A 27,094-nucleotide genomic window follows, 5' to 3' on the forward strand; every position below is an offset into this window, starting at 1 on the left:
ACCTACAGTTACAAGATTAACATTCATCATCAGGCACTGCCATTTCTCATTCGGTGCTCCCAGCTCTCTCCACAGCATGCAGGATTCCATCAGATTCAAAAGATGCCGTTACATCTTCCAGAGCAGCTTTCCATTCCAGCCACTCCTGTCAAAAGTCAACCATTTTCCTCAACTTCATCCATGCCCCGAGCAGCAGTTTAGGCCAAGCTGAATGGTGAGTAATCTTGATAACTGTTCAACCCCACATTCTAAACTACACAAAAAGCTTCTCCAAATATTCCTACCTCACTCTCACGGACTGACTTATCTACTGCTTTGTCAATAGACACTTCATCATGGCTTAACAAAGTCCATACCATAAAAGTGCAATTCCTCCAAAAAAAACCTAACGTTTGACACTAGTTTCCTATCATTATGTCCTGCTTGATGACCATCAGGTCTCCTTCAACACATCAGTCTCACCATTCACAAGTTCTTCCACAGCCTCATCCTTCCCTATCTTTTTAACTTCTAGTTTTGAGTTCCTCATTATTCCTTCACTCTTGCTTTGTTTTCAACCTTCAGTCATCAAGCCTTCAGTTTTCTTAGACCCATTCAATTACTCTTCTGGAACCTTTCCACCTTAACAGTGCAGTTCCTCCATCCTGAGCCTTCTCAAACCTCTCTCTTCAACAATGCCTTTTCCTGCTATTTTGCAGTGTTTGTTTTAATTTGCATTTCTGAGTATCTTTAGGTATCTTATTACAGTAAAGATACTATACAAATGCAAACTTTTGTTGTTGGTCATGAGCCTACCTTTATTAGTGTTTGGAACTGAACTAGGATGTAGGGATTTAACTTTACAGAATAGGATAACAGGTACAGAAGTACATTTACACAATAATGCTTTCTTGGAAGAATGGTGACTTATTAAGTACATGTTAAGCTAACATCAATGTTGTACTGAGCACATATTACCTGTACAGGGCGGTTTCCCAAGAAATTCAAGTCCATATTTTCACCAAACAGGTATCCCTCAGGATGTGGAGTATCAAACTTCTCCCCACCCATGAAGAAATGGCTTGCAAAGTAATTTCCTGGAATATGAAATAGTAACCTCATTATAAACAGCTCTGTAAATACAATTCTTTCAATATCAGAAAGTGCAGACAGTTGATATTTAAGAATAATTCCAAGAAGATTTATTTGAACAACGAGATTACAGTATAAATTGACAGACTGACTCAAACCCACAAGATTGGCTGTTGTGGAAATAAAGACTAAATGACTCTACAACACACATTTGAGAACATCCAGCACATTTTATGTGCAACTTCGGACACCTCACTTTGACACATCAAAAGTATTTTTAAGAGAAGTTTGCTTTTCCCCAGGACGAAGCCAAAACTTCAGACTAATATGGGAACATCCTTCACCAAATAGCAATTAAACAAGTTTGAACTTGGTCTGAATACCTGTGACAATTATACTTTATGGTCCTAAGAGCACAGACAAATTTCCAATGGCCGACAACAATGTGGTTAACTTAACTACCCTCTGAAATGATCCAGCAAGCCATTTATTTCAAAGGAGTTAGAGATAGGGAAGAAATGCTGGCTTTGCCAGTGACACCGATCATCAGCAATCAGTCGCTAATGAGTATGATTGTCTACCTAGGAATTTCAGTGTCACTGGTCCTGGGTTCGGACAGTCCCTGCATGGTTGATAAGCCCAATCCTAAAGCCATATCTCCCACCACACACTCAACAAGTATTTCCGGGAAGTGGAAGTGACCCTTAATCTCGAGATCATTACAGTGATACCATAATCTTACAAATAAATAAAGAACCTCTTCCTCACTTGTAGCTTTAAGATTTCTTCCTTTCTAATTAATTATGAGACAATTTACTAAATGTATTATACAAAACATTTCCTCACTATGATAATGTTCAACACAAAAGTCTCCCAGGAAAAAGAATTGGATCCTAAACAGCTTTTTCCATCTTTCTATAAAAGGCATCATAGAATCACACAGAAGAGCCCACCAAGTTACAAAATCAAAAACTTACTCTAAATTGATACTAGTCCTAATTTCCAGCACTTGGCCTATAGCTTGGTAAGTTTTGACATTCCAAGTGCTTGGGATTATGTTTGGCACGGACTGATTGGACTGAAGGATTTGTTTTGTGTTGCAGGAATGTATGTATGCAAGTTTTTTTTCAAAGAATGACATGAAATTCATTCAGATTCCCACCACCCTGCAAGTGAAAGTATGTTTGCCTCAAATCCCCTCCAAGCCTCCTACCTTCCACCTGAAAATGATGCCCCCTTGTTACTGACCCTTCAACTGAGGGGAGCAGCTGTTTTCTATCCACCTTGTCCATGCCCTCGTAATCTTATAAACCTCAATCAGATCCCCCTCAGCATTATCTGCTCCAAATATGCAGTACATTTTCTAAAAACATAACCAGAATTAAGACACAGTAAAGTTTGTGTTAACTGGCAACATACCATTGGAATCTCTGATATCCTATCCTTGGAATATAAAATACTGACATTGTCTATCTGAAGTGTTTGCAAAGAACGGACTAATGTTAAAGTATTTTTCCCTTGGTATTTACAACAAAAAGAGTCAAAGATTATAAGCATTTGCACGTTATAGCAGATGTCTAAGATAATCATGAATGACAATGGGTTAACTGGGCACAAAACTTTTCCACTGAGCAGGAGAACACAAATTTTACTGAAAGAAATTCCGTTTCAGTGACTTGCTTTGCTTCCTTGAACACCCTGGTACCTCTTTCAGCAAAACATCAGCATCCAGATGTCTGTACATGTTCCACTACATATCAAGAACCTTGTCCAACCAGCCATCCCCCCATACTTAAAGGCCCAATATATCTTCGCATGTCAACAAAACTGCTGACATACACTAATCAATCTCCAAAAGTATCAATATTTCCCAAGTTGCCTATTTTTAAGCCACAATTAAGTTTTAGCAGCATTTTAATTATGAAATGATTAAGGGGAAATCAATATTTAAGATCCTTTCGGTTTGAAAAAGAAAGAGCATTAATATAATTAAGAGAAATGTCAGAATTTGCTATGCAACTCTTTATGCATCAAACAGGAGTGAGGAAGAGATTGTGGTATTACAGTATTACTTTGTTGAGACACCACCAGATTTCCCAAGCATTGTTCCAAGCAAACATTGTAAACTATTAAAAATAGGAGAAGTATGTGTTTTTATGCCAAGTATAACTTACTTTTAATATATTAGTAGTGTTATTAATGCAGATTCAATAACTGGCCAGAAGTTGAAGAAGCTCAAAGTAAATCAAGAAATATTGGTCTGGCAGCTTGCTGATCTACTAATCACTGAGTCATTGGCATCAATGAACAGTACAATTATTCATATTCTACTTCTCCTATTTCCCGTTTTAAACAAAGTCCTTGCAGTTCCAAATTTATAACAAACCCCTGAAAATGGATGGGGATTCATTTAATTCATCACTAATTACATATAATGACTTAACTCACCTGACTAGTTCAAGTTGCCAAGGGCAACTAGGAACGGGCAATAAATGCTGGTTCAGCCAGCGATGCCCACATCCCACAAATGAATAAGTTTTTTTAATTTTTTCAATTTTTTTTGCAGGGTTTTCCCCACAGCTAAGCTTGTAGCTACTAAACAAATTTAAATCTACACATTAAAAGGGGTACCAAAAGGCGACAAAGTTAACATAACACAGAATCTTGATATAATATAAAACATAGAAAATACAGCACAGAACAGGCCCTTTGGCTCACAATGTTGTGCCGAGATTTAATCCTAATGTAAAATATAGTAACTTAACTACGCACCCCTCAACTCACTGCTATCCATGTGCATGTCCAGCAGTCTCTTAAATGTCCCCAATGACTCTGCTTCCACCATCACTGCTGGCAACACATTCCATGCATTCACAACTCTCTGCGTAAAGCACCTACCTCTGAAGTCTCCTTTATACCTTCCTCTGAATATCTTCCAACTAGGACCCCTTGTACCAGTCAATCCTGCTCTGGGGAAAAGTCTCTGGCTATGGACTCTATCTATTCCTCTCATTATCTTGTACACCTCGATCAGGTCTCCTCTCTTCCTCCTTCTCTCCAGAGAGAAAAGTCCGAGCTTATTCAACCTTTCTTCATAAGGCAAGCCTTCCAGTCCAGGCAGCATCCTGGTAAACCTTCTTTGCACCCTCTCCAAAGCCTCTGTATCTTTCCTATAGTAGGGCAACCAGAACTGGACACAATATTCCAAGTGTGGTCTCACCAGGGACTTGTAGAGCTGCAGCAAAACCTCGCGGCTCTTAAACTCGATCCCCCTATTGATGAAAGCCAAAACACCATGTGCTTTCTTAACAACCCTAGCCACTTGGGTGGCAACTTTCAGGGATCTATGTACTTGTACACCCAGATCCATCTGTTCCTCCACACTGCCAAGAATCCTGTCTTTAATCCTATATTCAGCATTCGAGTTTGACCTTCCAAAACGCATCACTTCACATTTATCCAGGTTGAACTCCATCTGCCATTTCTCAGCCCAGCTCTGCATCCTGTCTATGTCACACTGCAGTAGCCCTCTATACTATCCACGGCACCTCCAACCTTTGTGTCATCTGCAAATTTACTAACCCACCCCTCAACCTCCTCATCCAAGTCATTTATAAAAACTACAAAGAGCAGAGGCTCAAGAACAGAGCCTTGCGGAACCCCACTCAACACTGACCTCCAGGCAGATTACTTTCCATCTACAACTACTTTCTGCCTTCTGTCAGCCAGCCAATTCTGAATCCAGATAGCCAAATGTCCCTGTATCCCATACTACCTGACTTTATGAATGAGCCTACCATGGGGAACCTTATCAAATGCCTTGCTGAAGTCCAAATGCACCACCTCTGTCTTGACACCTCCTCAAAGAACTCAATAAAGATTTGTGAGGCATGACCATCCCCTCACAAAGCCATGCTGACTGCCTTTAATCACACTATGCTTTGCCACTAGGGAAGGGTTTAAACTAGTTTGGCGGGGGGGGGGGGGGAATCAGAGCCACATGAATGAGAGGGGGTCAGTTGCAGATGGGGCAGTGACAGGATGTATTGAATCTATCAGGAAGATTTCTCACGTGATGAAACAAAGGGATTGGTTAAAGTGTGTCTGTTTTAATGCAAGGAGTGTCCAAAATAAGAGTGACGAACTTAGAGCAGGGATCAGTACTTGGGGCTACAATGTTGTGGCCACAGTGGAGACGTGGGTTTCACGGGGCAGGAATGGTTGATGTTCCAGGGTTTAGAACGTTTAAAAAGAACAAGATGGGTGGAAAAAGAGGAGGGGGTGTAGCACTGCTAATCAGAGAGTGCATCACAGCTACAGAAACGAAGGTTGTTGAGGAAGGTTTGTCTACTGAGTCAGTATGGGTGGAAGTTAGGAACAGCAAGGGAGCAGTCACCTCATTTGGGGTTTTTTACAGACCCCCTAATAGCAATAGAGAGATTGAAGATCTCATAGGCGGACAGATTCTGGAAAAATGCAGATGTAGCATGGTTGCTGTTATGGGTGACTTCAACATTCCCAATATCGACTGGAACCTCCCAAGTGCAGATGGTTTGGATGGAGCTGTTTTTGTCAGGTGCGTTCAGGAGGGTTTCCTTACTCAGTATGTAGACAGACCGACGAGGGGAGAAGCCATTTTAGATTTGGTGCTCTGCAACGAGCCAGGACAGGGGTCAGATCTTGCTTGGGAGAACACTTTGGTGAAAGTGATTACAACTGCCTCACATTTAGCATAGCCTTGGAGAGCGAAAGGAGCAGTTACCGAGGGAAGATATTTCATTGGGGAAAAGGAAATTATGAAGTTATCAGAGGAGTTGGGAAGTACAGACTGGGAGCAATTGTTCCACAGAAAGGGCACAGCAGACATGTGGAGACTATTTAAGGAGCAGTTGTTGCGAGTGATACACCAACTTGTTCCTCTGAGACAGGTAAGAAGGGGTAAGATTAAAGAGCCTTAGATGACGAGAACAGAGGAACCTCTTGTCAAAAGGAAGAAGGCAGCTTACGTAAGGTGGAGGGAGCAAGGATCTAGCACAGCTTTACAGGCTTATAGGCTTGTTAGAAAGGAGCTCAGAATTGGACTGAGGAGAGCCAGGCAGAGGCATGAAAAAGGCTTGGCAAGAAGGATTATGGAGAACCCAAAGGCATTTTACCCAAAGGAATAAGAGAATGATCAGGGAGAAGGTAGGGCCGATCAGGGATAGTGTGGAAACAGGCTATTCGGCCCATCAAGTTCACACGACCCTCCAAACAGCATCTCACCCAAGCCCACCCCCTATACTATCCATGCAAGCTTGCATTTCCCATGGTCAATCCACCTAACCTGCACTCTGAACTGTGGGAGCACCCAGAGGTACCCTTGCTGACATGGAGAGAACGTGCGAACTCTACACAGACAATTACCCAAGGATGGAATCGAACCTGGGCCTCTAGTGCTCTAAGGCAATAGTGCTAACCACTGAGCCACCAAGTCACTATGCCAACACGGACTGGAGATTGTTTGTTCTCTCAGTTTTCTGTCCTTTAGCCAAAGGGGAAATTTTCAGGATTGGCAGGCTGTAAAAGTGGAATGCTCCAAAGATCTGTACAGGGGCCTCAGCTATTTACAACTGGATCATAATATGAATGACTCAGAACTGTACAACTGAGGCTAGCGACGATGGTGTTATGGTACTGTCATGGGACAAGTAATCCAGAGTCCCAGGCTACTTCTCTGATGGTGTGGGTTCAAATTCCACCGCAGAAGCTGAATGGAATTTAAATTCTATCAATCTGGAATTGAAAGTGAATCTCAGTGATGATGACCATCAAATAATCATCTGTAAACTCCATCTGTTTCACCAATGTCCTTGAAGGAAGGGAAGGTGGTGCCCGCTACATGAGAAATAATTCAAGATTTGGGACTGAACTGAAATTCAAACAGAACATGTTAACCAAGTACATCATAGGATACAATTTCTCCTGGACTGTCAAACTGTACAGAGAAGAATGAAGAAATAAAAGAGAAACATCTGAAAGGCAACAGAATGAATAATAAATGTTACGAACAGCAATCTAGAATTTCAACACTTGCCTTCACTGCTGGGAATGTGGAAGAAGAGAGTTTCACACATACACTGTGATATACACCAATCTTTGACCAATGAGATTTTTAATAAATCCAAACAGCTGACTGCACACTTAGCTCGTCAATCACTGAATGGTAGCATAATGGTCAGAACTGCCTTCAATTTTTCTTCAAGTGACATTTTGGGCATTTTTTCACTTTGGCTGCTCTGTTATATCGAGTAGAGTTACGCGCGTTAGACCAGCTCTGCCAAATGGCTTTGCTAACAACAAAACATTCAACAAACATGTGCTATGTCCATTACATTCTGCAATTTGTCACTGCAGCAGTATTGAAGCAAGTATCAGTGCTGTGTTTAAAAGCACAAAGTTAAGGTTTTAAGTGACAGTCCTGTCCCTAAGTTTACTCAGTGGAGACGGGTAAATACCACAAAATTATTTCTCATGTAATACACAATGCGGCCATCTGGTATTGATTTAATCACTTGATTTAAATATCTTTAGTATCTCTAAGTTTTTTTAGATTAGATGATTCCCTACAGTGTGCAAACAGGCCCTTTGGCCCAACAAGTCCACACCGACCCTCCGGAGAGTAACCTACCCGGTCCATTTTCCTCTGACTAATATACCTAACACTACGGGCAATTCAGCATGGCCAATTCACCTGGCCTGCACATCTCTGGACTGTGGGAGGAAACCGGAGCACCCGGAGGAAACCCACGCAGACACGGGGAGAATGTCTGTGTGGAGTTTGCACGGTCACCTGAGGCTGGAATCAAACCTGGTGCTGTGAGACAGCAGTGCCAACCACTGAGCCACCGTGCCGCCCCACCCAATCAAGCCAGTTAAATGGCTATTTATTACAGAATTATCATTTGCCATTGTTATTTAAAAACACAAAACAGCATTCTTGTCATGGAAAATGCCTGGTAATTTTAAGTTCCAATAACACTGGGAATTGATTGTAAACACTTTACACATTACTGCACAGATTTCAAAGCATCTGCCAAAAAACAAACAACAGCTGCCACATTTTTGCAGACTGAAGCAAAACTCCTCACAAAATGTCACTTAAAATGCCAGCAGCTTTTAAACTAATATTTTCCACACATCGTGGTAAAGAGATACAGGTGTGGTGCCAGAGGTCTACAGAATTACAAATGCTCACAAAAAGTGTGCAAGGACAAACCTTGCAACTACAGTAAAGGTCCATTTAAACTGGGTAGAGTCAACATTTTTCAAAACAATAATCCAGTATAAACTTAAATTGGACAAATGTGGATTCATTAAGAAAACCATCATAGCCCAAATCTGTTAAAGGCAACCTTTGCTTAACAAATTTGCTGAAGGTTTTCAATGAGGTACCAGAAAGGGTTGATGAGGAGAATGCAGTTGACCTGTGTACATGAGTGTCCAAAGCAGATTTAAGACTACAACTAGATCAGCCATGACCTTGCTGAATAGCAGGGTGGGTTCAAAGGGCCAAAAGGCCTACCTAAGCTATGCATTCTTCAGAACAAAACTGGCAGTGTTACAGGAAACACTGAGTAACACTGAAGGCTTATTCTTTTGGAGTGGAAGGTAGTGGACAGTTGGACTCCCCAAGGGTCAGTGCCAGAACCACTACTTTTCTTGATCTTTATTAATGACCAATGTTTCTGCCGCCAGAGGACAAGTTCAAATTTAACAGATGACATTGAACCTGAAGTATTGTGAAGTGTAAAGATAATGATATACTTCAAAGCAGCATGGAATGGATGGACATGAGACAGCTAAAAGTGTGAAGGAGTACATTTTGATTGTAATATGTATCTGTACCACACTTGGGAATCTGTATTTTAAATTGAGATCAAATAGATGTGTAATTTCAGTTCTATGAAGTTTTCTTTTTAAATCAATCAGAATCATTTGGAGCAGTGAACTAAAAACTTATTTCCAAGAAGGCGCATGACTTCACTAACTGTCTGCTAGGCTCTCTGTCCAGCTACTTGTGGTTACAAAATTGAGTTTTCATGACATATTGAGAAAATAGACCAGATCCAATAGATTTATTAGAGTTCAGTTCAGAAACAGATTTTAATTCAGAATCAGATTCATCTTAGCAGAAAGGTTTGTTTATGAATGTTCCAAGTTGAGAAATGGTATATAGAAGTGGCCAAGCTGTAAATATAAAAAGAGGTTCCAAAAGAACTCTCTACACCAGCAAAGCTGGAAAGATTCACTTAACTAAGAAATTGAGGAGTTAACATAGGAATGACTTCACTGGGATGGAGTAGTCTAATCAATATTGTTGGAGACACAGTCCCTTAGAAGGGGGGCTAATAATCAGGAACATAGATTTACAGTACGAGTGGAAATTTGTAGAAAAATATTTTAAACTCAGGTCTGAAACTCACTGTGTGAGAAAGGTAAGGGAGGCAACATCACATGTTTAACAATTTTTTGGACATGGATATCGAGTTCTGAAACCTGTGCTCTGCTTTGTCTTTGATATTAAGATTTTTCTCAACAGTTATAAAGCTGTGAGGTTCTTTTCTTCTTGGGTTAATAAACTTGCATTCTTTTTGTTAAAGAATTCTGGCAGCCTCATGTGAAAAGGTTCAGTGATCCACTACCACAGTAATCAACTGCAAAAATTAAACTTATGATTGATCAAGACAAGTTTCACTCTGGGTTTTGACCGATCTATTTTCATCATCTACTGGTATCATAACAGTAGGAATAATGAGCAAAGGAGACAATTCTAAAAGAAATGCAGAAGCAGACTGGTCTGGAGTTATAGGCACAAAAGTCTTAAAGGTATCAGTTTAAGAATATGGTGAAAACAGCCTGTGAAATTCTAGGACTTTATAAATGGAGGCATATGGAAAAAGAAAATGTGATGACCCCTTATAAATGAGTGATTTGATCTCTAGTGAAGTATTATGTCCAATTCTGAGCAGTATACTTTAAAAAGCAAATGAAAATGAGAAAGAGCACATGAAAGATGAGAATTTTTTAAATTTATCATTGGATACGGACATGGCTGGCTATGCTAGCAGATATTGTTCATTGCGCTTAAGAATGGTTCAGGGGCTGAGGGATTTCAGGCACGTAGTTGGGTTGAAGATGCTGGGAGTGTTCGCCCCAAAGGGAAAAATGTAGAGGGGAGTCTTGATACAGCTGTTGAAAGTCATGAGTGACCTAGAGAGAGCAAAACCATTCCTGTTGGTGGAAGCATTGAGAATTAGAAGGCATTGATTTAAATTGAATGACAGAGGAAATAAAGCTATAACCTGGTGTTTTTAACTTTGTCCACCCCAGCCCAACAACTGGGCCGCCACATCAACAATAGGAATAGCATTTTAATGCAGCAATTGCTTAAGCTCTGAAATTCAGACAGTGTGGTGAGATGGATTCAACCATACCTTTTAAGAAGGAAATGGATAAGTGCTTGAAGAGAAATGGATTTGCAGATTAATGGGAAAAGATGAGTAACTGTCTTGCCTTTTAGCAAACTGACCCAGATACAAGGGGATATAAGCAACCTGTCCTGTGCTGTAACCATCCTACATTGCCAAAAAGTAAAAATCTGAGCTTTATGAAAATATTGAATAAGCTGCAGTTTTTTTTGTTTAGAACAAATGATGACAAGCAGAGATTTAATAGAGGCGTACAAAATCAAAGGGCTTGGATAAAGTCTTTACAGAGAACACAGTCCCTTAGAGAGGGATAAATAACCAGGAACATAGATTTAGGAATCAGAAGTACAAAAGAAAAGTTGTAGAGAAAATAATTTAAATCCAGATGGAAGTGCAGTCTGAATCTTACTCCTTGAAAAAAGGACAAAGGAGGTATTTTTAAAAAAGTTTAAAAAAAGTACTTGGATATGGACTTCAAGGCCTTAGGGCCAGGAGCTGGGTGGTTGAATTAAATTGGATAACTGTGTCAGCTGGCCAATAGCCTCTAGCTGTACTGTAGATTTTATGCTGCAAGTATTAAATCCACACATCGAGTGATTTCTATTCATCAGGGCAAGTCTGATAAACCACTATTACTACACACATTAGTAAGTCATAAATTGACATCAATGGCAAAGTAATCCCCAGTTCAACTTAATGTAATATTAATTTTACATTGGTCTTTGTGCACATGAACAGAGTGAGACCATTACAAGAGTACTGCAACAAAACAATATGAAAAATTTAGAGTCAGAAATCACAAGACACCAGGTTACAATCCAACAAGTTTATTTGAAATCACAGGTTTTCGAAGCCATTCGTCAGATGAAGTGAGAAGATACACAAGCACAGAGAGATCAAAAGATCATACAAATGGTTTTAATTAGATTAGATTCCCTACAGTATGGAAACAGGCCCTTCAGCCCAACAAATCCACACCGACCCGCCGAAGAGAGATTGCAGTGTCAACAGAACAAATAATAAGTCTCTGTGGGTGACCAAAAGTGTCAGACAGTGAGAATCAAGTGTTAACATCTGAAAACAAGTAAAATAACGACCTATAATCTGATTAATTCACACAGAGAGATAATTACAAAAAATGAAAAATAAAGTGGTGCTGGCAACAAATCAAATGACTGGAATAATGATAGGTATAAGAGTTGCATGTGGAGGGTCTAACTAAAGTAAACAAATGACCCAAACAATTGCCAAACCTTAAACAGAGCACTGTTCATAGCAAACCACCCTGCCTTCAGGACATCAATCATAACACCAAACCTACCACAGCAACCTCTGCAAGACAGGTCAGTTCATCAACGCTGATTTGAATATGACACGTGGAGTCACAGGTAGATAGGATAGTGAAGGCGGCGTTTGGTATGCTTTCCTTTATCAGTGAGAGTATTGAGTACAGGAGTTGGGAGGTCATGTTGCAACTGTACAGGATATTGGTTAGGCCCCTGTTGGAATATTGCGTGCAATTCTGGTCTCCTTCCCATCGGAAAGATGTCGTGAAACTTGAAAGGGTTTACAAGGAAAACAGAAAACATTTACAAGGATGTTGCCAGGGTTGGAGGATTTGAGCCACAGGGAGAGGCTGAACAGGCTGGGGCTGTTTTCCCTGGAGCGTCGGAGGCTGAGGGGTGACCTTATAGAGGTTTACAAAATTATGAGGGACATAGGGTAAATAAGCAAAGTCTTTTCCCTGCGGTCGAGGAGTCCAGAACTAGAGGGCATAGGTTTAGGGTGAGAGGGGAAAGATACCTACAGGGCAACTTTTTCACACAGAGGGAGGTACGGATATGGAATGAGCTGCCAAGGGAAGTGGTGGAGGCTGGTACAATTGCCACATTTAAGAGGTATTTGGAGGGATATGGGTTGGGTGCTGGCAGGTGGGACTAGATTGGGTTGGGATATCTGGTCGGCATGGACGGGTTGGACCGAAGGTTCTGTTTCCATGCTGTACATCTCTATGACCCTATAACACCATCCAGCACACACTCATGACTCAGCCAACGTCGTTTACTTCATACACTGCAGGCAAGGATGCCCTGAGACCTGGTATATTAGTGAGACCATCCAGATGCGACGACAACGGATGAATGGACATAATGCACAATTACCAGACAGAGATGTTCCATTTCAGTCAGCGAGCACTTCAGGTGACAAGGACAAAGCCTCCAATCTTCAGGTAAGCATCCTCCAATGCAGCTTTCGAGATACACAACTATGCAGAATCACCTAGCAGAAACTGATAGCCAAATTCCATTCCCATGAAAATGGCTTCAACCGTGAGCTTGGGTTCATGTCACACTAAGTGTAACCCCACCATAATGTTCGGTTTTGTAAAATCTTCCTTACTGTCTTGTTTTAACACCATCATCTTGATAAGAACATCGAACATTACAGCGCAGTACAAGCCTTCGGCTCTCGATGTTGCGCCGACCTGTGAAACCAATCTGAATCCCATCTAACCTACACTATCCCATTATTATTCATATGTGCATCCAATGACCATTTAAATGGCCTTAAAGTTGAAGAGTCCACTACTGATGCAGGAAGGGCATTCCATTCCCCTACTATGCTCTGAGAAATTACCTCTGACATCTGTCCTCTGTCTATTGCCCCTCAATTTAAAGCTTTGTTCCATCGTGCTAGCCATCACTATCTAAGGAAAAAGGCTCTCACTCAACTCTGCCTAATCCTCTGAACATCTTGTATGCCTCTATTAAATTACCTCTCAACCTTCACCTCTCAAATGAAAACAGCCACAAGTCCTTCTGCCTTTCCTCATAAGACCTTTCCTCCACAACAGACAACATCCTGGCAAATCTCCTCTGAACCCTTTCCAATGCTTCATATCCTTCCTATAATGTGGTGACCAGAACTCCAAGTGCAGCTGCAGCATTACCTCATAGATCCAAAACTCAATCCTTCCACCAATAAAAGCTAACACATCATATGCCTTCTTAACAACCCTATCAGCTTGGGTGGCAACTTTCAGTTATCTATGAACATGGACAGAGATCTCTGCTCATCCACACTACCAAGAATCTTATTAGCCCAGTACTCTACTTCTGTTGCTCCTTACAAAGTGAATCACCTCTCGTTTCCGCATTGAACTCCATTTGCCTCCTCTCAGCCCAGCTCTGCAGCTTATCTAGGTCCCTCTGTACCCTGCAACATCCTTTCGCATTGTCCACAACTCCACTAACCTCAGTGTCATCTGCAAATTTACAAACCCAACCTTCTACACCCTCAACCAGGTCATTAAAAAAATGACAAAAAACTGTGGACCCAAAATAGATCCTTGCGGTCAACCACTAGTAATTGAATTCCAGGATGAATGTTTCCTATCAACCATCATCCTCTGTCTTCTTTCAGCTAGCCAATTTCTGATCCAAACCATTAAATCACCCTCAATCCCATGCCTTTGTATTTTGTGCAATAGTCTGCCATGGGGAACCTTATCAAATGCCTTCCTGAAATCCATATACACCACATCAACCACTTTACCCTCATCCACCTGTTTGCTCACCTTCTCAAAGAACTCAATAAGGTTTGCGAGACACGGTCTACACTTCACAAAACCATGTTGACTATCCCTAACCAAATTATTCCTTTCTAGGTGATTATAAATTCTCTCTTATAACCTTTCCCAACACTTTACCCACAACCAAAGTAAGGCTCTCTGATCTATAATTACCAAGATTGTCTCTAGATTAGATTAGATTAGATTAGATTAGATTAGATTACAGTGTGGAAACAGGCCCTTCGGCCCAACAAGTCCACACCGACCCGCCGAAGCGAAACCCACCCATACCCCTACATTTACCCCTTACCTGACACTACGGGCAATTTAGTACGGCCAATTCACCTGACCCTGCGCATCTTTGGACTGTGGGAGGAAACCGGAGCACACGGAGGAAACCCACGCAGACACGGGGAGAACGTGCAAACTCCACACAGTCAGTCAACTGAGGCGGGAATTGAACCCGGGTCTCTGGCGCTGTGAGGCAGCAGTGCTAACCACTGTGCCACCGTGCGCCTCTACTTCTGTTCTTCAACAAGGGGACAACATTTGCTATCCTCCAGTCTTCTGACATTATTCCTCTAGATAATGATGACACAAAGGTCAAAGCCAAAGACTCTGCAATCTCCTCTCTGCCTTCCCAGAGAAGTTTAGGATAAATCCCATCCAGCCCAGGGGACTTATCTATTTTCACACTTTCCAGAATTGCTAACACCTCTGCCTTGTGAACCTCAATCCAGTCTAGTCTAATAGCCTGTATCTCAGTATTCTCCTCGACAGTATTATCTTTTGCCAGTGTGAATAAGGACAAAAGATATTAATTTAGTATTTCTCCTATCTCCTCGGACTTCACGGACAACTTCCCCTCCCGGCTCTTCTTAGCTCTCTCTGTAGGTCTTTCCTTGCTAACTTATAACTCAAGCGCCCTAACTGAACCTTCACATAAGCCTCCTTCTTCCTTTTGGCAAGAGATTAAACTTCTTTAGAAAATTACGGTTTCCTCGCTCGACCACTTCCTCCCTGCCTGACAAGTACATACTTATCAAGGACACGCCATACTGTTCCTCAAATAAACCCCACATTTCAAGTGTGCCCAACCCCTGCAGCTTCCTTCTCCATCCTATGCATCCTAAATCTTGCCTAATTGCATCATAATTGCCTTTCCTCCAGCTACAACTCTTGCCCTGTGGTATACCTTTCCATCAATAAAATAAACATAACCGAATTGCAGTCACTATCAGGAAAGTGCTCACCAACCTCCAAATCTAACACCTGGCCCGGTTCATTACCCAGTACCAAATCTAATGTAGCCTCGTCGCTCCCCCCCCCCCAACATCACCACCACCACCACCCTCAGTAGGCCTGTCTACATACTGTGTCAGGAAATCGTCCTGCCTGCACTAGATAAAAACTGGCCCATCTAAAGTACTTGAAATAATGCGTTTCCAGTCAACATTTGGAAAGTTAAAGTCTCCCAAAACAACTACCCTATTACTCTTGCTCCTATCCAGAATCATCTTTGCAATCATTTCCTCTACATCGCTGGAACTTTTCAGAGGCCTCTAGAAAACTCCCAACAGGGTGACCTCTCCTTTCCTCTTTCTAACCTCAGCCCATACTACCTCAGTAGACAAGTCCTCAAATGTCCTTTCTGCAACTGTAATATTGTCCATGACCAACACTGCCACACCAGCCCCTCTTTTACCATCTTCCCTGATCTTGCTGAAACATCTAAACCCCAGAACCTCCAACAGCCATCCATGTCCCTTCTCGATCCATGTCTCTGAAATGGCCACAATATCGTAGTCCCAAGTACCACCCATGCTGCAAGTTCACCCACCTTATTCCAGATACTCCTGGCATTGAAGTAGACACACTTCAAACCACCTTTCTGTCTGCCAGTGCACTCCTCTGACGTTGAAACCTGATTCATTACCTCACTACCCTCAAGGTCCTGTATACTGCAGCTACAATTCAGGTTCCATCCCCTGCTGAATTAGTTTAAACCCTCCCAAAGAGCATTAGCAAATTTCCCCTCCAGGATATTGGTACCCCTCTGATTCAGGTGTAGACAACCCTGTTTGTATACGTCCCACCTACCCCAGAATGAGCCCCAATTATCCAGCGGGGTACCTGAACCCTTCCCTCCTGCACCATTGCTATAGCCACGTATTCAACTGCTTTCTCTCCTTATTCCTCGTCTCGCTTTCTCTCCTTATTCCTCGTCTCGCAACCACATGGTACGGGTAACAAACCAGAGATAACAGCTGTTCGTTCTAGCCCTAAGCTTCCACCCTAGCTCCCTAAATTTCTGCTTTACATTCCCATCACTTTTCCTACCTATGTCATTGATGCCTATGTGGACCATGACTTAGGGTTGCTCCCCCCCTTAAGGATCCCAAAAACACGATCTGAGACATCATCACGTACCCTGGCACCTGGGAGGGAACAGACCAACTGTGATTCTCTCTCGTAACCACAGAATCTCCTAACTATGGGGTCTCTAATGACTAATGCTCTACTCCTCACCCCCCCTTCCCTTCTGAGCAACAGGGTCAGACTCTGTGCCAGAGACCTGTACCCCATGGGAGTTTGATCTCTTGTTATATTCATTCTATCTTAATTCGCTTGGATTACTTGTTACTTTGGTGTGACCCTCAGCATGAGACTATTATAGCTATCATGTTATTTCAGTCATTTGATTTGTCCCCAGATCACTTTATTGTTCTTTTTTGTAATTACCTTTCTGCCTTAATTAATCAGATTATAGGTCACCTCTTCACTTGTTATTCAGCTGTTGACTCTTTACTCACACTATCTGACATTCTTGATCACCTGCAGAGAATATGTGGCCTGTTGCCACTCCACTCACACCATTTCAATGATCTTCTGACCTCTCAGATTATAAATTCTGGGCCCGTGTGTCTTCACCTGACGAAGGGTTAGTGCTCTGAAAGCTTGTGATTTCAAATAAATCTGATGGTCTATAATCTGCTGTCATGTGACTTCTGACTTTATCCGCCCCAGTCCAACAACGGCAACTCCACATCATGAAATATATGTTTAAAATTTCAGCCAAACACTACCATACGAGAATATAAAGGCGAGGAAAAAAGTACAAATCAGGACTACAGCAACCCCTACCCTCATCATTACGGTTTCAAATTATGCTCCAAGCGCCATCAGACATTCACAAGGGTATTTAAAATCATATTTCTGTATTTTAGCTCTTATTGTATGGCATTTGTTTTGTTGTGAATTATTTTAAAGAATTTTTATCTTGATGGCACTTGCTTTCTTTTGAATGGCCAACTCCATCCTTCTGAAGTTCAAGACTGTCGATACCTGCAGAGATACTTCTCTCTCAGTTTCAAATCCAGTGACCAAAATAGTAAGTTCACGTTTCACAGCTATTTTCTATAGCTCACCATAACAGGCAGCACCATTTTGATGTGCAGTATTGCAAAACCCAGAAAAAAACCTCAGTGCTTAAATGGATGGCTTGATTCAAATTCCAAATTTACGGCAGCATGGTAGCTCAGCGGTTAGCACTAGTGCCTCACAGCGCCAGGGACACAGGTTTGATTCCAACCTTGGGTGGAGTTTGCACCTTTCCCCCGTGTCGGCATGGGTTCCTCCCACAGTCCAAAGATGTGCCAATTACGTCAACTAGCCATGCTAAATTGCCGCATTGTGTCCAGGCATGTGCAGGTTAGGTGGATTTGCCAAAATGCGGGATTGTGGAGATAGGGTGGGCTGGAGGTACTGGGTCTGGGTGGGATACTCTTCAGAGGGTGGTGCAGACTAAATGGGCTGAATGGCCTTTCTTCATTATAGGGATTCTATGATTCAAACTTAACATATTGGAAACTAGTGGATTTTGATGGTGCTTCATTGATTCAGCATTTAACACATCACGCCAAGGGATTTTTCTTCATTTGCAATTTAATGAATGAGCTGTTCAAAACTTGAAAAATTGCCAGTAAACAATCATAATCTCTTTTGTAAATGCCACTGAGATTCAAATATAATTCTCTTCCTCCATGTGTTTTTAATTAAAAGTCTGCTTTATGATCTACATTTATTAGCTTAATATAGTAGACAAGAAAATTACACCATTGAAAGTACACATTTATTCTATTTCATCCATTAGTACAATAAATCTTTCAATAAATGGTTAAATACTTTTATGGGGAATAATACTGTACATTAACAAGGTTCAAGATGCAATGATATTTCTGTTCATGTGCAGCAATTTGCTGAAAACTAGAAAATGCAACAAGAAGTGAAATAAGCCAACCATGTGCACACCAGGTCATTGCCTTCTTTCGCACATAACAAAACAAAATGGTCACTGCCAGGGAGACCAAGAAAATCCAAACATCAATACTAGGATTTCTGGTCTATAGTCAACATGTTGGGAGCAAAACATGCAAAACTTTTGCCATGTAGATTTTACATCACGGGATTGAAAAGCCTGCAATGAATGTTCTAGGCAATTTTGATCGCAGAAACTGTTTGCTTACATTTCCAACAGCTGATTCCATTTACATAACACCCGCAAAGTATCAAACCATCCCATATGAGAATTATAAAAAAAATTAAACATAGTGGTACACAAAGAGATATTAGGACAGCTGACCGAGAGCTTTGTCAAAGAGGCAGGTCGGAGCTTCCGTAAGGAGGATTAGAAGAGGCAGAAAGGTTTAGGGCGAGGCATAATAGGCAATGATGGAACAATTAAAATTGGCAATATGCAAAAATCCAATTTTGGCAGAGCACACAGATTTTCAAGGCTTTTAGGGCTGGAGGAGAATTCAGAGACAAGGAATAATGAACGCAGGAAGGGATTTTAAAACAAAGATGAGAATTTTATCAAAGAGGGCAAACTAAGAGCCAAAAGTAGGTTAAGTGTGTACAGAGAGAATGGGTGGACAGGATTTCAGGATGTTTGGCTGCTATATTTTGGATGAGCTCAAATTTAACAGTTCAAGCATTTCGCAACAACTCTCCTGACCTCTAATCTTAAATGTCCTCTTTCCTTCGTCCAATTTTATCCGACATTTGAAGGATTTTCTTTTCCAAATACAATCCCTCTTGAACATACTGACTTTTGCTGGTTGTGGGAACCAGCATATCTACCTAACATTTGATACTTTAGAAACTAAAAACCAATATCACTGATAGCAGTCTAGGCTAAGTGCGTTTCAATCCCACCACAGCAGCTGCTGGAATTTTGAAGGCAGGTAGTGATTCTTCTGCAAAATCAACTGTGTTCAAGTGCTACTGTGAGACTTAATAGTCTTGGAAACTGCATACATAGAAGGTTACCAATTTTCTCAGTAAAGGTAAAGTCGCACAGACTGTCCTCCACTGGAGAATGTTTTGGAGACTTGGTTACAGCGGAGGCAGTTATTGAGCCCCCTGCATCCCCGCTCTCACAGGACCAACTCATTGGGTCCCACTCCTCCATCTTTAGATGGAAATGTGTTGCTGGAAAAGCGCAGCAGGTCAGGCAGCATCTAGGGAACAGGATAATCGAAGTTTCGGGCATTAGCCCTTCTTCAGGAAGAAGGGCTAATGCCCGAAACGTCGATTATCCTGTTCCCTAGATGCTGCCTGACCTGCTGCGCTTTTCCAGCAACACATTTCCATCTCTGATCTCCAGCATCTACAAACCTCACTTTCTCCTCCTCCATCTTTACCCAGGGGCCCTACAAATTTCTATTTAGATATTATCAAACATGATATGCTGAAAGACATCTCCACACCCTCTGGCAGTACATTCCAGAACCCAATCATTCAGTGCATTCAAAAAAAATTTCCAAGTCACAGTTGCTTCCTTTATCATGACCTTTGAATTGGTGACTGCCGGTTCTCGATTCTTCTGCCCGATCTGCTTTGTCCAGACCAAAGTCTAGAATAACTAATCTTTTATCCGAATTTTATTAAATAAATTCCTGATCTGTCCATTCTAAAATCCTTGAATGGAAGCGAGGTTAGGGGAATCTTCCTCAGGGTCATAAGAAATAGGAGAAGATCATTCAGTCCATAGCTGTTCCAACAATCAATAAGATCACAGCTGATCTGACTGCATCATCCTCATTGTCACTTTGAGATTAACCCAGAATAGGTAATTAATGTTTTAGGTTTCATAACTATGTGAAAGTGTGGACTGCAGATGCTGGAGATCAGAGCTGAAAAGTGTGTTGCTGGAAAAGCGCAGCAGGTCAGGCAGCATCCAAGGAGCAGGAAAATTGACGTTGCGGGCATAAGCCCTTCTTCAGGAATGAAGAAGAGCTTATGCCCGAAACGTCGATTCTCCTGCTCCTTGGATGCTGCCTGACCTGCTGCGCTTTTCCAGCAACACACTTTTCAGCTTCATAACTATGTGTTTTACTGTTGTATCAGACAATGTAGTTAGGGTAATAGATTTATACACTGATTACCTGGCTTGTCATTGCTTGTTTTTAATGGGAGGAAATTTGCAAAATATTTGTGATGAAATTATCATTTTCACAACACTTATCAAAATCCCCATTTATTCCATTCTCCTTCTTGCCTTCTCTTTCCCATAGAGTTATAGAATCAGAGTCATCCTGCATAGGATTAGACTCTTCGGCACACCATGTCTATGCCAAAAGAAAAAACCACCCTAATTCCATTTGTGCGCAACTGGACCAAAGCCTACATGCCTACTCCCTGGCATTTTAAGTACATATCTCGATGCTTTGTGAATGCTGCAAGAGTATCTGCCTCCACAATTTATTCAGGCAACATGCTCCATGAAACAATTCTTAGATTTCTTCTAAGCCACTTGTTCCTCATCTTAAACTATGCCCTCTGGTCTTAGAATGTTTGCCTTGGGGAAGAGAGTCTCACGACCCCTACTCTGCCTATACCTCTCAATTTTGTACACCTTAAATAGATGCTCTCTCAGCCTCCCCTGCTCTAAGAAAAACAAATCCAGCCTGTCCAGTCTCTCTTCAAACTTTGCCATCTCAGGCAATATCACGGTGAATTTCCTCTGCATCCTTGCATGTATATTCCAAGTCCCAGCTAATGAAGGTAAGCATCCCAAATGTCTTCTTCACCACTATATCCCTGTGCTGACACCTTCAGGGATCCATGGGCTTCTATACCAAGATCCCTTTGTTCCTCAGGGATCCTGAGGGACCTAACATTTATTGTGTATGCCCTTTGCTGATTTGACTCCCAAAATACATCACCTTGTACTTACTAGGATTAAACTCTGCCACTACACTGCCCAATTTACTCGCAAATCAATATCTGACTGTAGGCCGAGACGATCCTCTTCAATGTCAACACCATCACCAATTTTCACGTCACCTGTAAACTTATTAATTATATGCTCTACTAGCTACCTGACGAAGGACAGTGCTCCGAAAGCTTGTACTTTTGAATAAATCTGTTGGACCATAACCTGGTGTTGTGACTTTTAACTGTCTACATTCACATCCAAGTTATTAATGTACAGAAACAGCAAGGGTCCTAGCACCAATTTCTATGGTACACTGCTAGTCACAGGCTTCCAATTACAAAAATAATCCTCCACCATCACTCTTTGCTTCCTTTCTGGAAGCCAATTTTGGATTCAGTTTTCCAACTTGTCTTGGATACCATGAGTTCTTAGCTTTTGGACCAGCTTTCCATTTGGAACCTTGTCAAAGGTGTTACTCAAGTCCATATAAACCACATCAACCGCACTATCAATATATTTAGTCACAATTTTCAAAACAAGACAGGATCTCCCTCTAACAAACTTGTGCTATTACTGATCAATCCCTCCCTTTCCAAGCGTTGATTAATCCTGTCAGAATTTTTCCCAATAATTTCCTTACTACTGACATCTAACTAACTGGTCTGAAACTACCTGGCCTATCTATGTTACCTTCTAGAACAGAGAACTACATTGCCTATCCTCCAAGCACTTCACTGGTGGCCAGATATATCTTAAATGTCTCCACCAAGGCCCCAAAAATTTCCTCCCTTACCTCCCATTGCAGCCTGAGATACATATGATCAGGTCATAGGGATCTGTGCAACTTTTACACCTGTTAAAATGTCTAATACTCTCTCCTTATTAACCTTAATGCATTCTAGGACCTCATCATTTCAACTGAAACTCCTGTTTAAAAAAATCTTTTTTCTGAGTACAGATGCCAAGTATTCATTTCAGACCTCACCCACATCTGCTGCCTCAACGCACAGGTTTGTCCCATTGTTCTCTAATATGTGCCACCCTTTTCCTGGTAATCCTCATGGTACTTAATATACTTTAAAAAGATCTTCGGGCCTTTTCCCAATTCCATCTACCAAAGATATTTCATGGTCCCTCTTTGCTCCCCTAATTTCCTTTTTGAGCAACATCCTAAATACTCTATTCTTTTGAGGGGCCACCAATAATATTGTGCCTTACATATGCCTCTTTGATACTCCTTAACAGCCTTGATTCCCCGGACCTGCTGCCTTTGCTCTTCACTCTTAGATGAACATGCTCGCTGTAGATTCTCAGTACTTTTAAAAGACTCCCACTTTCCAAATCCAGACTAACCTACAAGTAACTGGTTCTAGTCTATGTTAACCAGATCCTGTCTAATGATATTGAAATTGGCCTTCCCATTTAGCCACTTCACTTCTATATATCCTTATTCCTTTCAATAAAGACTTTGAAACTTTGAGTTATAGTCACTATCCCCAAAATGCTCACCCAATGAAACTTCAATCACTTGACTGGCTTCATCCATAAGGCTTACATCTAGCACTGCCCCATCTTTAGTAGGATTACCTATGTACTAGTATAAAGTACTTGCCTGGATGCATTTTAAAAATTTCACCTGATCCTTTAACACTATGGCAATTCCAGTCAATGTTAGGAAGGTTGAAGTCCCCTCCAACTATAATCCTGTTTCTCTCACACCTTTATTGTTTGTTTATATATCAAGTCCTATCTCCCTATGACTGCTAGGAGGTCTGCAGTATGATCCCCATGAAGTAATCACCTGTTTTTATTTCTAAGCACTACTGAGATAGCCTCATTTGAAGACCCTTCTATGACATCCTCCCTCATTACTGCAGGCATGATTTCCTTTATCAATAATGCAGTGTCCTTAACTCTTACTTCATCCCATCCTAACCGAAACTTCTATTCCTTAGAATGTTGAGATGCCAGCCCTTATTCCGTACTGTTCACTTTCCTTTCATCAATCTTATCATTTCCATCCCATCTCCCATTCATCCCTCTTTCTATATCACCACATTCTCAATTCATCCCTCCCACACATTCCACCACCCACGCCCCCAACTCATACTGGAACCCTTCACATGCCTTTCTGCAGTATACCATTACAATACTGTCTTAGCCAACTAATGACATGATGTAAACTTCTTCAAAGCGGGAAGTTTCATCACAGAGAGCTGTAACTCTGGAGCAAGGCACTTCCCTCTGGAACACGTTCTGCAAAATTTAAAAATAATAGAGACACTTTTTGAGAAAATTATTACCAGAGTACCCTCTTAAAGCTTCAGAAGGGAGATTGGGTGTGACAAAGCTGAATGTTTTCTATAATGATTACCAATGATGCAGGGTAAGCAGATTCAAACCTACCAACATCTGGGCGCAGTTCTTGAGGTACAGTGGAGTGTCCCTACCTCTTGACCTGGTGGTCTTGGTTTAATTCTCACCTGTCCCAGAGGTGTGTAGTAATATCTCTGAACAAGTTGATTAAATTAACTACTAACAAAGATAATAGAGGCTGCTAGCATTGACTCACTTTGAAGCAAATTAGATTTTGGCGATAGATTTGTTAGAGACATAAAAAAGTGTTACACAGTTTTACTGTACCTATTCTGTCTCCACTAATAGAAAGATTGAAAATGAGAAGACAGATTTCAAATAAAAGCAAGAAAAGTCTTTTCATGCAATATGGTTAAGAATGCATTCCCTGAGTACAGTCGAGGGTCGTTTTTTCAAGAAGCAGTGAAATGTTCATCTGCAAAGGCAGAATGTGCAAGCTTATGGGAAGAAGGTGGAAGAACGGCACTGAGTGCAACATTCATTTGGAGAGGGGTTATTGACGCAATGTTCTCATCTAATGTGAGCTGAAAGAATGCCCGAGATTCGATGGATCAAGGGACAGGTGAAATTTTATTAAAACTAATCGGGCTCCCTCATTATCAGTGTAATGTGTGCTTGGGGCCAGCTTCTGCAGCAATAGTAGCATCCTTACCCCTAGGCCAGGAGGCCCAGGTTCACCTGATCCAGAGATAATAGCATCTCTGAATGGGTAGATTAAAAATAGGTTTAAAAAAAAAAGGTGAATTATTGGGGGCCCTCTTTTGGCACAGAGGTAGTGCCCCTACCCCGAAACCAAGAGACCCATGTACCAGTCCCTCCTGCTCCAGAGCTGCAAAACACCTCTGAACAGGTTGATTAGGAAAACAGGTTAGATTTTAAAAATTTAAATAATTCATAAATTATTTGGATAAAGATGGGTAGATAGTAATCAGCTTGCAGAGTTTTAAATGGAATGTCGCTAATGGAAATAAAGCTCACACTCTTCATAGAAGAGCGAACCTGAAATTGGTTCAGATAGCTGTCTTTTGGAATGCAACAATGGTAGACGTCTGACAAAGTCTGGGGTATGATTACTCGCCCCAGTTTTCTGAAAATGTGCTTAACGCTGGTGAAAGAAAAATGTTACAACATTGGCCTAACTTATTTATTTACGAAAGAGAAAGCAGCATACAGCCTTCGCACATTTGTTATCATACACAAGCAAGACACAAATGAAGTTTTTTGGAATTGAAGCCTGATATTTGGACACAGATGTTAACATTTGTGGATACAATTATCAACATGATGATCTACTGACTGCTTATGGCCACACTTTGACAAATTTAGAAAGACTGAGGACAGTAATATTGAACAGAATTCGGTAGGTGCATTCAAGACTGCAGAAATCTTCATCTTGAAATTCACAATCCTTGCTGGTATTTAACTCACTGCACGGCACCAGGGTATGAAGAAAGAGCAGATTTCGAGAGTTTGGGTGGATACAGAAGTGCCACAAGGCCAGTAACCATCCCTATCACATCAGTGAATATGTACCAAAAAGGTGTCCGTGATGGAACTTCGGTCAGAAACAAGGCTAGCGGCAAAGGATTGGAAGAAAACAAAACTGGGAGATCAAGACAGGAGAGCAGACTCATCAACTGCAAATGAATCCATTTTTGAAAACTTATGGCTTTGTTCGCAACAGATGCTTGAGGATCTCAGATCAATTGATATGAAAGCTGCATTTCTAAAGGGAGGTCAGCTTAAGAAGAAGGTGTCTCTTTGCCCTCAGAGACAACAAAACCGCTAAAAATTAAATGTGTGCAGCCTAAATGCACCTGGTGATTTTAGTATTTCTCTATCTTAATAGACTTTGTTTGTCTTCAGATTAAAGCAGGCTTTTGTCAATTTTTACTGACATCATATGGAGAAGCTTTCAAGCATATTTAGGATGCATGTAGATTTTTTTTTGAGGGAAGGGAGCAGCTAATTTAAAAACACAGTCATAAATGGGCTTAAGGCCAAATGTAAAATTGGATGTCAGGCTTCTGGGGCTTTTAACTACATCGGATTAAAAATCAGCAGAATGGATCACGTGCCATTTTGCTTAAGCAATTCTTTGTAAAATTTTAGCCTCGTTGCTCATAGTCAAAGTTGGTCTGCACAGAAAGGCTTCCAAAATGGCAAGTGCCAGTTTGAAGTATTAAAGTGAAATATGATTATGAAAAATCCCAAAGTGGAAGATATTATTCAAAAAAAAAAGAAAGAACATTGTGAGAAATAAAACACAGTACATTGTATTTGAAATTTCTGTGAGATGCTAGCAATATAAAACTTGTTTTCAATTATGCATCTTATGCAAATCTTGATGATGGATTTCCAAGAACAGCAGGACTTATAATTTGAATGGTGGGAAAGGGAGGTAAGTGTTGCAAGGGAAGCTAAAAAGACCAGAAGAGTAACAAAAGTATCTTTAGTGATAGAGACTTTCACTCTTGGTGAGGTGGTAGATATAGCACATAATTTTTAATAATTCTATAAAGGGATTCAGCAACAGTCCATAAAGAGTGCTTTACCAATATTATATCACCATGGGATAAGATAAACGCAACAACATGTGATTGAAAACAAGATAGAGGATCAATATTGCAGTTTTAAAACAAATGCTGGAGAAAAGAGATCTCCAAATTGAAATTGCTAAAAAGACATTTGGAACTTTATTTTGCATGTTAATCCGTCTGAACATTTTGATTATTGTAGACAAATTTTATCTGAAAGCAAAATGGGGAATCTTACCTTCTAATATAGTCTGAAGGAATGTATGAGGCCTATGGAATGAGGGAACAGGTGATGAATATATAAATAGTTAATTGGGTGTGAATTAGTTGCATGAATTTGGGAAGCTAGTATTCAGCAGGGCGTGTGTTATGGAGTGTGACTACCCAAACTAAAGCTCTCACAGAAACAGAATTCAAGTCCATATTTTTAAATACAGGTATTCTTTAGAGTGAAACATGCACAAGATGAATAGCCTCTTTCTGCACTGTAACAACTTATTCTATCAGGGGCAAAAGTTCACTGAATCAGCATCTGACTGATCAATAAAGTGCAGACAAAATGCTATTATAGACATTTTGGGTGTAACCCTTCTTCAAGATTGGGGGGGGTGTAGGGGGAGCTGCAGATAAAGGCAGCGGGTGCGAGGTAGTGAAGTGGGCATAAGTGAAGACAGGTAGAGGGTATGACCTGGTTGGTCAATGGGAGGAACGAATCCAGTCAGTGGCAGGGAGCAGTGGAAGGGAGAGGATGGTCTGGGAAGGGAGTCAGCAGATGGGGAGGGAGATTATTTGAAACTGGAGAACTCAGTGTTGAGTCCTCCAGCCTATATGGTGCTCAGACGGAAGAGCT

At 41.1% G+C, this 27,094-nt stretch overlaps 1 protein-coding gene across 3 annotated transcripts in view; it reads right to left on the reverse strand.

The window, feature by feature from the left end:
- The window catches only part of LOC122560491 (E3 ubiquitin-protein ligase MGRN1-like), a 168,062-nt gene that overhangs the window by 124,901 nt on the left and 16,067 nt on the right, over positions 1 to 27,094 (reverse strand). For all 3 annotated transcript variants that reach the window (XM_087998015.1, XM_043711141.2, XM_043711142.2), the window contains exon 2: positions 958 to 1,076. In XM_087998015.1, the coding sequence (XP_087854141.1) occupies positions 958 to 1,076 (119 nt within the window). The remainder of the gene's footprint in view (positions 1 to 957; positions 1,077 to 27,094) is intronic.

The sequence above is a fragment of the Chiloscyllium plagiosum genome, unplaced genomic scaffold, assembly GCF_037043375.1.
Source record: "Chiloscyllium plagiosum isolate Xiang-an unplaced genomic scaffold, Cpla_swu_hap1 HiC_scaffold_20, whole genome shotgun sequence".
NCBI classification, from domain to species: domain Eukaryota; kingdom Metazoa; phylum Chordata; class Chondrichthyes; order Orectolobiformes; family Hemiscylliidae; genus Chiloscyllium; species Chiloscyllium plagiosum.